The sequence below is a fragment of the Monodelphis domestica genome, chromosome 7 (assembly GCF_027887165.1).
Source record: "Monodelphis domestica isolate mMonDom1 chromosome 7, mMonDom1.pri, whole genome shotgun sequence".
In the NCBI taxonomy this organism is placed as follows: Eukaryota; Metazoa; Chordata; class Mammalia; order Didelphimorphia; family Didelphidae; genus Monodelphis; species Monodelphis domestica.
The window spans coordinates 138,724,781-138,742,758 of NC_077233.1; the positions used below are offsets into that span (position 1 = coordinate 138,724,781).

Genomic DNA, 17,978 nt, shown 5'->3' on the forward strand with positions numbered 1-17,978 from the left:
AAATGCTATCCCTATTTTAGAGAGGAGGAAACTATGTGCAAGGCAGTTGTTAAGTGATAAATTTCTGAGGTGGAATTTGAACTTTAGTCTTCCTGTCTCCAGGGTCAATGCTCCATCAACTGTGTCCCTAGTTGTTTCTAGACTCTTTGCTTCGGGTTACCTTCTGTATTCGTATCCAAACCTTCTTAGAAATGAAGGACCGTACTTGCAGGGATCTAAAAAACACTATGCACAAGCAGAGGATAAACTGTGGGAGTAAAAACACCGATGAAAATCAACTGCTTGACTACAGGGGCTGAGGGGAAATGACTGAGGAGAGACTCTAAATGAACACCCTAATGCAAATACCAACAACATGGAAATGGGTTCGAATCAAGAACACATGTGAAACCCAGTGGAATCACGTGTCGGCTATGGGGGGGGGGAAGAAAATGATCTTTATCTCTAATGAATAATGCTTAGAAATGATTAAATAAAAAATTATTAAAAAAAAAAGAAATGAAGGACCATACATCTTTCCCCATATTTGCCCTCCAATGTTAAGAAAACACACCATTAAAGCTGGGGCAGTTATCTGGGTAGGTTTAATGCTCACTGACATATGGAACAGCAGTAGACTTCCTTCTGCTGAGAGATGCCTTCTGCCCTTACCCTCAGGTGCTTGCCCATTGGATTGAGATGACTGAGGAGTGTGGTGGGTCTATCAGGACACTGATATATCCTCTCTAGTCTCCATTCCTATAATCATAACATGTTATGCTGGAATTATCTTCCTAACATAGGTAAAAATCATGGAAAGCTAAGTTGGTGATCAGGGTTTAATGATACTAAGCATTTATCTGGAAAGACAACATTATGGTTTTTTACTTTTAGGAGGTAGAGAAGAGACCGTTAAAGGCTTACAACTCTGACAGGTGTTGTAAGGGGTATTGACCCTTATTGGTTATTGGTATTGGTATTACCAATAGTTGTCACTAATGTGGATAGGCTCTTGAGTTTGACCATTAAGAAAAAATGGCTACTCAAGGAGTTAAAGAAAACTCCTGGTCATGCCAATTCTATAAAACCCATTTATTATAACTATTAAAATTTGTATAAAAGGGAAAGTAAAAGGAAAATAAGTATTGATAAGAAATATTCTCTATATCTAATAAATTCTAATCTATACCTCCTCAAACCTTTCTCACAAGAGAAGCCTTCTTGATCACCAAATGGCATTCCTCCTTAATCTATATTGTCTAAAATATAAATTCTAACTTACTAAACCTGTATTTAAAAATCATGAACTTAATGTTTATAGACAACTTCCTTTTCCTTTGGCCAAAGATCAAACCTTGCCTGTCAGAGTAACAAGCTGTTCTCCCAGCAGTTGCCCTCTGGCACAGCCAGAGGAGTTCCAAAGAACTGCTCAGTAACTCCCCTGCTCTCTGATCAGATACCTTTCCAATTCCTTCAAATTCAAGATGTTTCAAACCTTCCACAACTTCTTCAAGGCTGATCAGAGGAAAGCCAGGAACAACCAACCTCCAAGTCTCTGTCCCAGAAGTGGCATCGGTTTCTCAACTGATACTTCCAAAGCACCCTGCAAAATTCTCTGAGTTCCTTGGCAAATCTTAAAGCAACCCTAGGAAGTCTCAAATTACTTTTATAAACCCTACATCTGACTACGATCTATTCTTAATTAATCTAATTACATTTACATTTCAATTATCATTACAGAGGACAACTAGCATCATGAGAATTTATGTGGAAGTCTTCATCTAGCCATGATAAGAACCAGATTACCTCAATATGCTCCTGCTTCCCAAATGCTCTTGGAAAATGTTAGTTTACCCAGAATTTGTTAATAGACACTTGCTCTCTATTTGTCTTCCTCATATTCTTCTGCCTTTAGAACCAGTCTACTTTGGACAGCAGTCTGGAGAAGGAGGATCTTTTGGGTCACTTATTCTTATGTGATAACAATTAGATGTTTATCACTCATGCATTTTTCTTACCATTATAATCACAAACTTTTTTATTATCCTTATGATAGAGAGTCTCATAAGGGTATGGGTGATGTAATGGTCTTCCTCTTTAGAGTTCAAGAAAGTAAATGTCTTATAAGGGACAAACTGATAAAATCTAATATTGTATCAAATAAAATGTAAAAAAATATATTAAGTGAACTACAAAATGCATATAAAAGATTATTTTAAAATCCCAAATGGATATTATAAAGATAGTGAGATGTAGATTTCTAAAACATTTTCTTCTGTCTCTAATTAAATTTCAAGTTCATCCTAGATCATAATTATGACTAGAATAATATGAACCTAAGTTAAATTCTAGTACAAAAAGAAATTGAAGCAAAACTTGAATTTTCTTTTTCTTATTACATTCTAGTAATCTTTGTTAAAAACATACATGCCCAGGGGTCCAATTAAAATGGACTCAGAGAAATAACATCAATTAACTTAAAAAAGAACTGCCTCACTTCACCATAATCTTTAAAGACAGGAATGAATAGCCTTAAATTGTCAAGAAATGTAATTTATTCTCACTTCCCCACCCCCAAGTGTTTATTCTCACTTTCATAGCTATATGGAACATTGACAGTAAAACTTACTGTGTCTAGAAAGTCAAATTTCCTGGCTGACTGTTAAGAATACAAAGCACCCTTCCTTAAGTTCTTCCTATGACTTTTTTCTTTCTTTTTTTCTTTAGGGAACTGTCAAACAGCTGCTAATGTTTTCAGAAACAGAGGGAAATCCATGCTCTTTGGACGTCTGTGGGAATTTCCTGGTTGTAGGAACAGACTTGGCTCACTTTAAAAGTTTTGATCTCTCCCGAAGGTACTGTTAATGCCCAAATAAGAGTGTATATAGTGTTTGAACTTGGTTAAAGATAGGAGAAGGAAAACTGGGAGATAAACCAGGGCAGCTAGGTGATGCAGTGGATAGACCAGGCCTGGAATCAGGAAGACATCTACTTGAGTTCAAATCTGACACTTCCTAGCTATGTGACCCAGGGTAAATCACTTAACCATTTGCCTCTGTTTCTTCATCTGTAAAATGAGATAGAGAACCAGTATATCTTTTGCCCTCCAAAAAAAAGAAAACAAATGGCATTGCAAAGAGTTGCCGACAACAAGGAGAAAGGAGAAAGAAAACAAAGATAAGATGGGAAAAGATCTTTCAGTTTTTTGAGCCACTTTTGACTTATTCCATAATTTTTAGAAGTTACTTTACCTCTTGGCTTATATCCTCAATCTTTTAACCTGTTTTACCTGAAGGCTTTCCCAGAGAGCTGGTACGATGGAATGGAAATAGTCTAGGACTGACTGAGACTCATTTAGCCTGGGATCTAGTTCTTGTTCTGCAAGCTCACTAGCTAACTGCTCTTTTGGGCAAGTCACTTAATTTTATTTGGATGTCAGTTTCCTGATCTAAAATATAATAGTATCTAGAATTTACTAACACTTTAAGATTTTTGAAGTACTTTATAGCTGTCTCATTTGATCTTCATAACAACCCTGTGAGATCCTCGCTATTATTATCCACCTTTTACAGATGAGAAAAATAGAGCAGATTGTCCAGGGTCACACAGCCAGTGTGGCTCCAAGTTTAGCATTTCAGACACTAGCTTCCTAGCTGCCTACATGAGAGAGATGGATTGAATCATCTCCTCTTCTAGCTTGACATGCTCCCTTTATACTTAGATTCTAGGCAATGTTTGTATGTTAGGCAGATAATTGGCTTTTTGTATTATTCATTCTAATTATCTCAGTGATAACAGGGTCACCGTCAGGAATTAGAAATCTATGACTCTGATCATGGCAGTAGATGGCATAGTACATTGAGTGCCAGGCTTGGAGCCTGGAGGATTTGGGTTCAAATTTGGTCTCAGATACTTTCTAGCTGTGTTAACCTGAAGAAGTCACTTAACCACAGTTGCCAAACTATTGCCCTTTTGTCTTAGAATTTATACTAAGACAAAAGGTAAGGGTTTAAAAAGAAAAAGAAAAAATCTATGACTGTGGACCATCTTCTGACTCAACTGCAGCTTCCAAATTTGTGTTATTGTTTACAAGAGAGGACAGAGACAAAAAACTGGATCTATATAAATTTATCACTATTGGAAAATTAATTCAAAGTGTAGATTTAATAGATCACAGGATTAAAACTGGAAAGGGTCTCAGAGATCAACTCCTTCCACTTGACAGATAAGAAAATTGAAATCTAGGCAGTTTCAGTCACTTGCTTGAGGTCAGGAATACACAGAGGCAATTTTCAGAACCAGATCCTTTGAATCCAGATCTAACATTATTTCTTTCCACTACACCCAATGGTGTCAAATGCACAATCCACAATCCTCCAGAGTGCGGCCTAACCTACATTAAAATGTAATTGGGAAATAGCTAAAAAAAATGAAATACAATAAAATATAGATTAAATTATTTTAAAACTAAGTCAATATGTGGTTCTCAAGAATTATTTTCAAGGAACAGTGGCCCCTGTTTCTATTTGAGTTTGACACTACTGCCTTCCACCATTTTACCATTTTTATATGTAAAACAGCATAGTAATACATTTATTATTTCTTTAATTTTGCTTTCCATCTTTTCCATTCTTTTGTTTTTTCTAAAAACAAAACAAAAGGTATATGATTGTGTATATGAATCTATAAATATCTTATTTCTTATATAATATGATATAATCAGATTATTTGGATACTCATCATTTGTAATTTTAGAAACAGATTTACTGGATGAGCATGGTTTTTATGTGTGAGTGTGTAGAGATATCCTTGTGGGTAAAAAGAATATTTTCAAACCATATTTTAGGATAGGCATTACAATTTTAAACATAAACCCATACTGTTATCTGAGTTTGGTATGTTGGAGAGCACATAGTCAACACAACACTTGGAAATTGATTTACTAGATAACCCCCCCCCCCCCAAGCCCCATTTTCTCCAGTTAAATAGCTATTTGTTCTAATATTTGGATATTTCATGGATTCTATGCCCTCATCATGAATACTTCCTCTCTCTCATCATTTGCAGTTCTTATCTATGGTCTCCCTTAAATCTTCCATAGAGTGTCAACCTAACCTTACTGAGTGCCTTCTTCTAATAATAACAACTGATATTTATAAAGTCCTCTTAAGACTTAAGAGTATTCATTTACCTTTTTATTTAATCCTTAAAACAATTTTATGAGGTTATGATATAGATAACACATTCATTTTACAAATGAAAAAATGGAGACTGAGAAAGGTTAAGTGACATGCTTAGAATCATTTATATAACTTGCAACTGAGTTGAGATGTGGACTCAGGTCTTACTTTCTCCAAACCCAGCATTCTGTCCACTATACCATGGTGCTTCCAGATCCCTTGGTATTGCAGGGACACCAATGGAACCTACAGGTTGCTCTGTGGTTATCTCTCACTCCTGCTGCAAAGTGAACTTTTCTTTCTTTCTTTCTTTCTTTCTTTCTTTCTTTCTTTCTTTCTTTCTTTCTTTCTTTCTTTCTTTCTTTCTTTCTTTCTTTCTTTCTTTCTTTCTTTCTTTCTTTCTTTCTTTCTTTCTTTCTTTCCTTCTTTCTTCCTTTCTTCCTTCCTTCCTTCCTTCCTTTCTTTCTTTCTTTCTTTCTTTCTTTCTTTCTTTCTTTCTTTCTTTCTTTCTTTCTTTCTTTCTTTCTTTCTTTCTTTCTTTCTTTCTTTCTTTCTTTCTTTCTTTCTTTCTTTCTTTCTTTCTTTCTTTCTTTCTTTCTTTCTTTCTTTCTTTCTTTCTTTCTTTCTTTCTCTCTTCTCTCTCTCTCCCTCCCTCCCTCCCTTCCTTCCTTCCTTCTTTCCTTCCTTCTTACCTTATGTCTTACAATTGATAAAAGCATCATTTTCAAGGCAGTAAAGCAGTAAGGGCTATGCAATCGTGGTTAAGTGACCTGCCCAGCTAGGAAGTGTCTGAGGTCAGATTTGAACCCTTTGACTTAAGACATGATACTCTATCCACTAAGCTACCTAGTTGTCCCTCATCTTCTTTTTTTTGATCCTACATCTTTCTGATAATATCTTTTATACCATCATATACTTTTCCTTTAACCTTTGAACAACCTTCAGTTATTTTTTTGTAGAAAAATGATATTTTATGAGGTAGAGCTATTCAGACACCCTTAAAGAACATTGTTTAAAGGGGAGCATTTGATTCAGGAGGCAGCTGGGGACCATTAACATCATGGAACCATTTCCCAGAGGCAGCCCATTCCTGCTGCCTGTTCAGCTGTGGGCCCTATGGCATTTCAGGATCTGTCTAAGATGCATGAATGAATGTACTGATGAGCTAGGCCTGTGCATCTTCTCTCTGCCTAGTGTTCTAATGTAGACCTGTGGGTATTCTTCATCCAATGAGTTGAATTATTTGTCACTGATTTATGATTATTAGATACACATGATAGTAACAGTTGTGTTGAAGTAATTTTATTTGATTCCACAGAGAGGCCAAAGTGCATTGCAACTGCAAGAACCTGGCGGAGTTAATTCCAGGCATAGGTGGCATTTCTTCCATCAAATGTAACTCCAACGGTAACAAAATCAGCATCCTCCTTCACAAGGTGAGGTCAGAGGCCATGGTGAATTCAGTGCAGATAGAGATCCCTGAGGAAGGGACCTGAGGATACAGACCCACCTTTACCTCTTCTCTACCTCTTATGTTCTTGCTTGTTTCAATATAACTTTCATCTCCTTTCCTCTCTGACCCTTTGGATGTGTCCTCTTTACATCTTGTTTTCTCCCCAAACTTCTCTCTTTCCTTTTCCTTTTCTTTTCACTTCCTGTGCCTTCAATATTCTTCTTCTTCTTTGCTTCTCTCCCCTCCTCTCTTCTTCCTCTGTAGCACAGTTTTTCTATGACCTTGGTTCCCCACCCCCCTTCAGAATTGATTGCTCAGCTCCCTCTAAATGGTGTCATCTGTAGCACAGACTTCTTCTGTGTGTACTTGGTTTGGTCCAGCTCTCCTTCTAACCTTCATTTATTCCACTGACTTTTCTATTTCTTAATGTAACAGAATAATTTAATATTAGAGAAAAATGTGGTAGTGTCTCCTCTTTCTTTGAGGGTGAAAACTTTGTATTAGAATTCATTGAGTGTGTCAGTACACTCACTGCTTTATGACTCCATTCACCATCCCTGTGAATTTGAAAACCAGAACCAGAACTTCCCAGGTCACCAATGATTGGAATGTTTTATCTCTCCTAATTAGAATTGGGCTTCTTGAAGACAGGGACTTTTATATTTGTATGCTTCAAACATGGTAAGTACTTATTCATTCAAAAGAAAAAAAAAAGAAATCTTTATAGATTTTTTTCTACCATTCATTTCTTTATAGTTTTCTTTCCGGTTTAATATTTTAAATGCCCTCAAAGAAGACTTTGCTTTGTTGGGGCCCATACCAAACTTTCTTTCTCAAAACTTCTTTTTTCCAATACTGATTTTGACTTTTGGAAGGCAGTATTATTAATAATCTTCCACTGATATTCTCCAGTAGATCTTACAAATTGCTATATTAAACCAGTCTTTCCTTTGCCTGCCTGCCCTATGTCTCTGCTTAGTTCAGAGCTCAAATGTTTCCTGGTTGAGGAGGAGTCAGGGCTCTTTTTGTGTTGGTTGAACTTCTTTGCAAAATTATTATTAATCTAAGTCAATGTCTATTCTTCCATTCATTTCCTATTTTTAGTTTCGATTTGTTTAAATATTTGAAAGTCAGTTCATTAGAAAGATGTCAGTATGGTTGTTTTCAGTATATTTCTTTTACCTTACAAACAAATACATGAAATGTGTCAAAATCTATGGTAATTAAGGATATAGCAAGAAGATGGGAACTGCTCCACATTATGTAATGTCTTCAGATAGAATAATGTCAAACTACTTGACATTCCCTCTCATCCTAATAACGCCCAGATTACATTTTAATTGCCCCAAATCTATAAGGTCAATTTCAAGGTTTTGCTGAAGTAGTTCCACTCCATTCAGTTTTTTCTGTTGTAACTGACTCTTCATGACCCCATTTAGGGTTTTCATGGCGGAGATTCTAGAATAGTTTGTCATTTCCTTCTCCAGCTGTTCTTATAGATGAGGAACTAAGGCAAACAGGGTTAAATGATTTCCACAGAATGATACAGATAGTAAGTGTCTTTACATAAAGTAGTAGTTCAGTAGTAGAAAAGAAAGGGACTATAACTTTGGTAAAGGCATAGGGAACATGGCAGTAAACAATGGATAAATGTAAAGGAGCTTCAGTACAAGGGGAAAGGAAGCTATAAGTTGAGGTGTATTCCTCTCCCCATAACAGAAACCCAAAAAACTTTCACACCTCAGCCCCAACTCTAGAAAGTTAAGAGACCAACTATTCCTGAGAGTCCAGGAGAATACATAAACCATGACAGTAGAAGAATAAGGGACTAAATAGTGAGATTGACTGATATAAAGTACCATGAATAGAAGAGAAAGAGGAGGTAGGGAGACTCTAAAAGATAAACTTGGTATAATCTTTGCTTCCAAGCAGATAAACCAACAGCGAGAGTCATAATATAGAAGGAAAAATGAACAAGCATTCTAGAAAAGATCATAACATAATAAAAAATTATATTAAAAAAAGAAATACACAGGGGAAAATGAACTAAAAATATATATTCTGTTTATTTCCCAGAGATCATGGAACAATGGTGAATTCTGGAATGATTCAAAAGAGAAATTTTACAGGAAGATAAAAATGGGTAAAAAATCAGTAGATAACTTAGAACACAGAATGGAGAATCTCTCTAAAATAGCTAGGGCTGAAACATATTTGGAACTCAGAAATGTATTGATGCAAGAAAATTTGGCAAGATAAAAGCAAAAGACTCAAATCTAGCCTTTTATATTTCCTAGCTATGTGACCTTGAGCAAATCATTTAATCTTCATTGCTTAGCCCTTACCATTCTTCTGCCTTGGAACCAATACCCACTATTGATTCTGAGATAGAAGTTTAAAAAAAAAATCAGCAGCTTTGGAAGAACAGAGGAACAGATCATCATGATTGACCTTGAAGACTAGATGTATAGGGAGAGTTTAAACATCATCTATCTCCCAGAAAATTATGAAATTTTAACATTGTAAATACCACTTTGGAGAAAATAGTATGAGAAAATTATCTAGAAGTTTAAAAAACAGAAAACAAAGCTCTAATGGATAGAATCCCCAGATCACTGGAAAAGAGAAACCTCTGAGACACATAGTGGTTAAATTTCAGTTTCAGTACCAAACAACAGTTTTAGCGATAACCAAGTGGCACAGTATATATAATGCTAAGGTTGGAAGCAAGACAACCTTAATTCAAATCCTTTCTCAGATACTTAGTAGCTGTCACTTAAGCAAGTTTTCTCATCTATAAAATAGGGATGATAATAACATCTACCAGTCATTGACTAGTTGTGAAGATCAAAATGAGTTTATATATGTATATATATATATATAATGCTATATAAATACTACATATTCTTATTAATAAGCTACCAAGTCCTTTAGTTATGAAGGAACATCAAGACTAATATCCTTGTTATACTCAACTATATGATGTCAAACCAGAGCTTGTAATTTGCTCTTCTGAAAATCAAAGGAAATCTGGATGACCCCTCCCCTCAAATAACATCCTGCAAAGCTGAACCTAGTAATCAGTGAAAAAAATACCCCTTCAACAAAGGAGAGGCATTTGAGTCATTCATCCAAACTATAACAAAGATAAACAGAACATTGGACTTAGTATATCCAGGGAAACACAAGAAGATACTGTTAATAAGTCTAAGCCAGGAATTTAGTTCTCATTCTTCTAGAATAAGTTGAGGCTATTAAAGAGAGAACAAGGAAGAATCATCAAAAGACACAAAGGATGTAATAAGCTAAAGATTTAGGTAAAGCTGGAGAGGCAATGAAAGAGAAAAGTAAGAATTCTTATTTATATGAATTCAATATCTATGGGCTAAAATCTAAATGCCCCTTAAGTGAATCAATTTTTAAAAACATTTTTATGGAAGGTGATAACAGAGAACAGTCACTAAGATGGAATGTGGAGAGGCAAAACAATAAAGGAAAGCTAGAATGAAAGAAGAAAAGAGGATAGAATTTCTTCATTCTCTCACAGAGTATAGTAGAGCTTTAGGAGAGCATAATTAAATCAATGGAAAAGAGGGATAAAGGCTGGAGGAAATTGATGGATTGGCTGTTTGTAGAACAAGGAATGATATAGCACCACTGAAGCATGTTCTTATAGTATGTTTTTTTTTATATATATATAGGTTTTGTTTTGGGTATATAGGAAGCCCAAGAGAACTCCTTCTCTAAAGAAAGACCATGCTTCTCATAGTTGCCTCCCCCCAGAAGCTTCCAGAGCCAGGCAACTTCAGAACCACCTCAGGAGAGCCAATTGTTTAAATTTTTCACTGTGAGCTTTCTCACCTTGGAAACTCTCAATGCTACAAATCAGGGCTTGATTTGGTTGTTTTTTATTGATTGGTCTTAAGAAAGTGATGGAGAAAATGTTAATGTAGATTAAACTCAAAAGTCCGTCCTACTATTATTTTCCCTTTGAAACACCAGTTGTCTAACACCCACACCCCCATGATCCTTCTCCCCAGGAAGAAGTGCATATGGGCCCCTGGTAGTGGTCAGCATCTGAGCAGTAAGGGATTGCAGATGCAAAAGTAGGTTTCCTGGCCATAGGAGAGGTGAATGGTGATAGTAAAGGGAGAAAGCTTCATAACTCAGGACACAAAACAACAAATCTCAAGAAAAATATCTTCTTTTTAAATGGATATTTATAGGAAAGAGGTATCATACTAGAAACCCCTCAGTGAAACAGATTAAATTAAGCCACACCCATAAACAGTAATGGATTTGGATCCATTTTTTCCTGACATAGACCAGTTCTCAATCTACTCCACCACGTGATCTCTCTTAATGAATGGTTAATAATAAGTACTATTTGAGAAGATAATGAATTCTGCCTCATCTAACTGTACTTGCAGAGTAGGAGACCATGGATAGGGAGTGTTGTTACATGGTCAGATTCAGTAACTACATTTTAGAGTTTTTCTTAACTATTTTTCTTTGTTACAAGGAAGGGATATGTATGTCAGGAAGTATCTATGCTCTAAAAACACACGGTAACAAAAAAACTTATTTTTGAACTATTATTAAGTTGGAATTGTTTTAACTAGAAACCGTTGGTTGTTTTTTGTTTCATATATTTTGACATTCTGTTTGCTCTTTGCTCTCTTGAACAGGTGTTACAATAAATAGTTAACTTGGATATGACTCCTACATTTACATTGTCTTCTCCCATTCCAGTAGTTTTGTCATTTGTTTTTGGCTATCCTTGGGCACTTCTCACATTTACTTGAATGGAATTTTCAAGCTATTTAACCATGAGACTTCTGTGCAGTCTTCAAGTCTTTGACCTTCCCCACCTCCCTCCCCTTTTTTAACCATCAAACCATATCCTATAACATTTTAAAAGCTATTAAATTAATAATTTAAAAAACTATTCTCGAAAGTGTCCATTGTTATGTTAATGTTTCTGGATCTCAAAATATGTACTGAATTAACTTGGAGATTTTTAAAAACCTTTAATAGAATTTCTCTACTTAATTTGCAACAATGTTGGAGCATAAGCTGCAATTAATTTTATGGTAATATTTTTATACATGTTTATTATGAGCACTGCAATATAAATTAACTAAATATCTCATGAAATGGTGCTTCTTGTTGACTCAGGATATACAGTAAAGCCAATTCTATTACCCATTTTATTTCTTTGTCTTTCCTAGGAGAACCTGTGAGCCATTTGTCCATTTGTTTGTAGCTTCCTTTTTCCTTCTAGTTTTCTTTTTAGTGCGAATGCCCAGATTCTTATAATTCATATGTCAATTCTTCTCTCACTTTATAAACATATCATACTTACTAACAGCTAAATGCTTTTGATAGTCTAAAACAGGGTTTCTTAGCTCAAACTTGGGTTTTTTCCCAGTAGTTTGATAACTGTATCTCAATATAATTAGTTTCTTTGTCATACTGAATATTTTATTTTATGCATTTAAAAACTTTGGTCTGAGAGGACATAAATAACAGGGCTAGGCAGTGGGGTTAAGTGACTTCCCCAGAGTTACATAGCCAGGAAGTGTCTGAGGCCAGATTTAAACCCAGGACATCTTGTCTCTAGGCTTGGTTCTCCATTCATTGAGCCCAAAGGATATGATTCTTAGTGCCATGGCCCTGTCAGAAACAGAAGATTGCCATGCAGGCTAAGGGTTTGTGCTCTTCTATAGGTTGTACAAGTTGTACACATGCACATACACAAATGTATATGTACCCATACATACAAAGGGCAGGAATGTAATAAAGAAATATGTGATAAGTAAAAAAGAACTGTGAGAAGTAATAGACACAGTGATAGAGACAAGATGAGTGAAACAGAGGAGACAAAAGTGAAAGAAATGGAAAGATGCCAAAGAACTGGAACATAGAAGAGGTGAGAGACCATGCATGAATATTCAACTAGTAATAAAGAATTCCCAATTGTCATAGTTCTTGAGCCCCAAGGAAAAAATATCTCTGGCAGTGCTGAATCCAATTCTTTTCTGGGTCTCTGATTCTAGCCACTTCCACTAGGACAACATCCCAAACAAGTTATGAACATTTTTTAGCTAATTTGGCATTCAGAAATCTTCAGAATCGGTTTTCTTATTCCTTGTAAGCCATGATTAGTTATAAAAAATAATAACTTAATGACTATAAAGAGTAGTTTAGGGCAAAAAAAGTGAAAGGCCAACAGATATATCTGCATGCTGTTCCTTGAAAGTCCTGAGAAGGCGGTGAAGCAGATCAACCCTCAGACCTGATTTCCTTCTAATCTGCAGCTCAAAGTCCTAGGATAAATCCACCTGAGTGATAGAATCAGTATATAGAATATTTGTTTTTCTTTTTTTTTCTTTTATCAACAGCCTGACAATAGTCTTGATTCCAAAATATGCTTCTATGATGTTGAAATGGACACAGCCACTGTCTTCGACTTCAAGACTGGACAAGCTGATGGAAAAGAGACCTTCTCTTTCATAGGGGAGGAGAATAAAAAGTGAGAAATCTTGGTTTGTGTTATTTAATTGAATTGTTTAGTGTTTAGAATATTGTATTCTATCATTTTCTAACTTCTAGGCAGCATGTATTATTTAAGGTTTTTTTTTGTTTTTTTTTTTGGCAATTCTTTAGAGAGACAGGCATTAGTTATGTGTCTGCTTGAACTCCCACAGATATAGCCTGACTAGAGCCCAGTACCAGCAGGACTATCTCCTCCCTTGTTCTGGACTACATGTTTCTTCTAATGTAGCTTATGATTATGGCTAATACAACTGGGTGATACAGTGGACTGCACCATGGGTCTAGAGTCAGGAAGGCCTAAGTTCAAATCCAGCCTTAGACATGAACATGTTATGTGACCTTGGAGTCACTTAACCTCTGTTTTCCTCAGTTTCCTCAACTGCAAAAAATAGGTATCATAATAGCACCTCCTATAGTGGTTGTTAGGATCAAAAGAGATAATCTTAGTAAAGCACTAAGAATACACAGGAGTTTCTATATAAGTGACAAAAATAATAATATTATCATCATTATTATCTTGTCTATAACTTTTTTGACTCCTGTTTTCAGGCAACCAAAACCCCTAGGTCTTTTTTATATGAACCAACCTTGTTTCCCCTTAAACCCTGAACATATATACTTGATTTCTTGAACCTTAGTGTAGAACTTTACATTAATCCCTATTAAATTCCACTTGATTACATTTTTCACCACGGAGCTTTATCACCTTTTGAGATTCTTCTAGACCCTGTTTCCATTATGTTATCCCTCCTTTTACATTTCATGTCATCTGTAGCTATAATAATTATACAAATATGCTTTTATTCAAGTCATTTATAAAATATTAATGGCACAGAAGTAAATGCATATCCTTAGGGCATTAAAACATTGGAAATCTTTAAAACTGATCCATTAATGACTTCTTTGTCTCAAGTCATTCAACGAGGTCCAAATCCACCTAATATTACTGAATCAACATTTCTATCTTGTTCTCAGAAAGAATAACCAGAAAAATTTGACAAATCCCTTGTTGATACCCAGATGTCCTCTGTCTGTAGCATTCCTTTCCCTGTTGAATCCATCTAGTAACAATCCAAAAAAAAATGTAATATAGCTGGTGTGACTGACATGTTCTTGTTGAAATCATGCTAGGCTTTAACATATGCCACAAACTCTCCCTTTCACAATGCATGATAGAATTTCCCTAGGAAATCAAGGCCCAGTAGGGCTAAATAAGCAGCTCCTCTGAGGTCCCCAGGCTAGTTAGCAGTGAAGCTAGTCTCAGACCCTAGCCTTCCTTCTCCTAATTCAGTGCTTTTTTCAATGCATCTGAGGGGCCAAATATTGTTAGTTCAAATTTCTTTGAAAGGAAATATGCTAAAAATACATACATAAAATTATTGTATTTCTAAAATGTTAAAATGTTTCTTTCAGATACAATGTTTTATTTTTGATCACCACTTCCTTTGTTACCTCTTTCATTGTTATTCTCTTCTTCCTTATCTTCCCAAAATGTTATTTTTTTTTCTATATACATTTTTATTATAAATTTTAATACCTTTTTCAACATCATCTAAATTTTGCCTTGTATCCCTTCCTCTTCCCAGGAAGACATCTCTTGTAATAAATATATTTTTTAATGTAAGATAGATAAATGGCGAAAAATCAATGAAGTCCAGCAATACATAAAAAAAATCTGAGTGTTCTATACCAATGGCCTGTTTCTCTTCCCCTCTCCCCTCGTCCATAGCCATAGGGGAATGGGAATATATATCTTTTTATATTCTTTTGGGCCAAGCTTGCCACAATGTCATTTTCAAAACACTAACTAAAAATATGATTATAGACTGTCATTTTTTTATCCAAACCATTTGCAGGTTAGGGAGTTAGAATTTAGGTGGGCTGTGTTTTATTTACTAGATTAAGTTGAAAGCCTTGAGCTGTAGCATCAGTTATTGCCCAGCAGAGTTCACTGTACAACTGAGAGATTGTACCAGCTGGTCCTGAGGGAAAATCCTCTTATTGTCTGCTTCAAAGAAGGATTTACCTAGAGTCAATGTAGCATAAATTATAAAGCATTGGCCTTGATTCTGCTTCATATCAAATCCTTAGACCTATGTGACCCTTAACTAAGTGACTCTGGGAAAGCCTCTTAAACTCTCTGTCTCAGTTTCCTTATGTGTAGATATAAGGATAATACCTTTAACATTTACCTTTTAAGGTATATTTAAGAACAAATGTTATAATATATGTACATGTGCTTCATAAACATAAAAATAATTATAAAATGCCCACTATTGTTGTTATACCATTTCAGAGAAATATGTATGTTATGTAAAAAATTTTTTAAATTCTGAATTTAACAGATACTAAATAAAATGGACATTTTCTTATATGCCATATAATAGAATGAAGTATACATGAAAATGTGAATCAACTAATTATCTTTAATAGTACATAGGTTAGGGTCAGGTAGGTGGCTCAATGGATTGAGAGCAAGGCCTAGAAAGGGAAGGTCCTGGGTTCAAATATGGCCTGATACTATCTAGTTGTATGACCCTGGGCAAGTCATTTAACCCTCATTGTCTAGTCCCTATTGATCTTTTGCCTTGGAACATTCAATACACAATATTGAGTCTAAAATAGAAGGTAATGTTTTTATTTTCCTTTCTTTTTTTTCCAATTCATGTAGAAATAATTTTTGACAATTGTTTTTTTTTTTGACATTTTAAAAATCAGATCCTCTGGCCCCCCATGATGAATAATCTGATATAGGTTATACCAGTTCTTTCATGTAATACATATTTTCATATTGCTCATGTCATAATAGAAGATGCATATCACACATACAATAGAAATCTCATGAAGGCAATAATATAGTGGAAGATGGCATGTTTTGATCTGCACTCAGATTCCAATAGTTCCTTCTTTGGCTTTGGATAGTATTTTCCTTAAAAGCCCTGGGGATAGGGGCAGCTAGGTAGCTCAGTGGATTAAGAGCCAGGCCTAGAGACAGGAGTTCCTGGGTTCAAGTTTAAAAAAAAAAAGTCCCTGGTGGTTATCTTAGAGACTGGTTTTGCTGATAAAGGGTAAGTATTTTGGTATTGGTTTTTTTTTCAAGGGAGAAAAATATTGCATAGGGTGGGGCAGCTGGGTGGCTCAGTAGATTAGAGCCAGGCCTAGAGACAGGAGGTCATGGATTCAAATCTGTCCTCATAGATACTTCCTAGCTATGTGACCCTGGGCAAGTCACTTAACCCCCATTGCCTAGCTCTAACTGTTTTTCTGCCTTAACCAGAAGGTAAGGGTTTTAAAAAATAATAATAATGCACAGTGAAGAGTACAAGTAACACCAAAGGAATATTATAGACAGTAACAGCAATTGTAAGTGACTATTATCCTGAGTAATAGAAATATTCAAATTCCCTACAATGGACTTATGAGGGGGAAATGTTATCCATCTCTACAAAAAGAACTGACATATAGAAGTATGTATTTTATGGTTCTATGTATATGCCTATATCAACGTCGGCCTTCTCTAATACAGAGTTGGGAGCGAAGGAGGGAGGCAACTTGGAACTCAAAATGTTAGCCTGGCCCCCCAAAAAAGCACAAAGATTCATAGAACTTAAAATTATCCATAATTCCGTCAAGCTTTCTTTATTGCTGCTGTGCATTTTTAAAAAAAAAGTTTGTTACCTTTTTTATTGCTCTATCTTTATTCCTCTCTCCCTTCTAGCTCTAACTGCCTCACTTCTCATTGAAAAAAAGAAAAACAAAATCCTCATAGAAAACATAGTTTAGGGGGGAAAATTCCATATTGTCACTGTCCGAAAACTTATGTCTTATTCTGTGTCTTGAATCACCCCTCTGTTAAGAAGCATGTCTCATCATCAGCACTCTAGAATCATGATTGGGCATTGCATTGAACAGAGTTATTATGTTTTTAGAAGTTGCTTTTCTATTATTATTATTATTCACAATTATTATTATTCACAACAATGATGTTGCTGTATTTGTTTTGTCTCTGCTGATTTCACTTTGCTTCAGTTGATACAAGTCATCCCGGTTTTCTCTAAGACCATTCCCTTTGTCCTTTATTATACTACAATATTTCTTAGCATTCACATGCCATGATTTGTTCAGCCATTACCCAATAGCAGGGCACCCCCTTAATCTAATGTGCTTGTAAATATCTAATTGAGTATGGAAATAAATGCATTGCAGTGATGGCTGTAACCTTAACTTAAATTGTATAATTAATTACTGTACAAATAATAAAACTATAGTGATATATATCTATTGCTAATAAACTTTAACATGCTTTTATAAGTGCCCACTATAATGACATCATTTCAGATAAGTATCAAATTAGGTTTTTTTATATTTTTTATTCTTAATTTGATGAACACCAAATTTTATAGTTTTATTACTTTTGGCTAAAATTAATAAAGTGAAGACCGTCACAACACAAAGATATCTTTACTGGTAGTCTTTCAAGATATGAGACTGTGGAATTCAGGCCCCATTGAAGTTCACAAAGTCAATATAGTAGCAATGTTCTTCTTCCTACTATTATAGACATTTCTTTCTTTTTTTTATCTAGAAATCCTATTTTTGGGGATCTGAGTCTACTTGATCATGTTCCAATCAGCCACTTCTGGGATCAGAGTGAGCCCAGGCTTTTTGTATGTGAAGCAGTCCATGATGTTATTATAGTCCATCCGCAATCTGCTGAAAAGAAACAGCCATCCTCAGAAAATTCTGGCAGCACGGTACTTCTCTTCTGTCTCATTGATTTAATCTTGCATGAAACGCTGTCATTTGAT

At 35.3% G+C, this 17,978-nt stretch overlaps 1 protein-coding gene across 4 annotated transcripts in view; it reads left to right on the forward strand.

Annotated features, from left to right (window-relative positions):
- IFT140 (intraflagellar transport 140) overlaps positions 1-17,978 on the forward strand; it is a 231,693-nt gene that overhangs the window by 111,117 nt on the left and 102,598 nt on the right. For all 4 annotated transcript variants that reach the window (XM_016424171.2, XM_001364644.4, XM_056805652.1 and 1 more), the window contains 4 exons: positions 2,707-2,834; positions 6,478-6,595; positions 13,017-13,147; positions 17,756-17,924. In XM_016424171.2, coding sequence (XP_016279657.1) covers positions 2,707-2,834; positions 6,478-6,595; positions 13,017-13,147; positions 17,756-17,924 — 546 coding nt within the window. The remainder of the gene's footprint in view (positions 1-2,706; positions 2,835-6,477; positions 6,596-13,016; positions 13,148-17,755; positions 17,925-17,978) is intronic.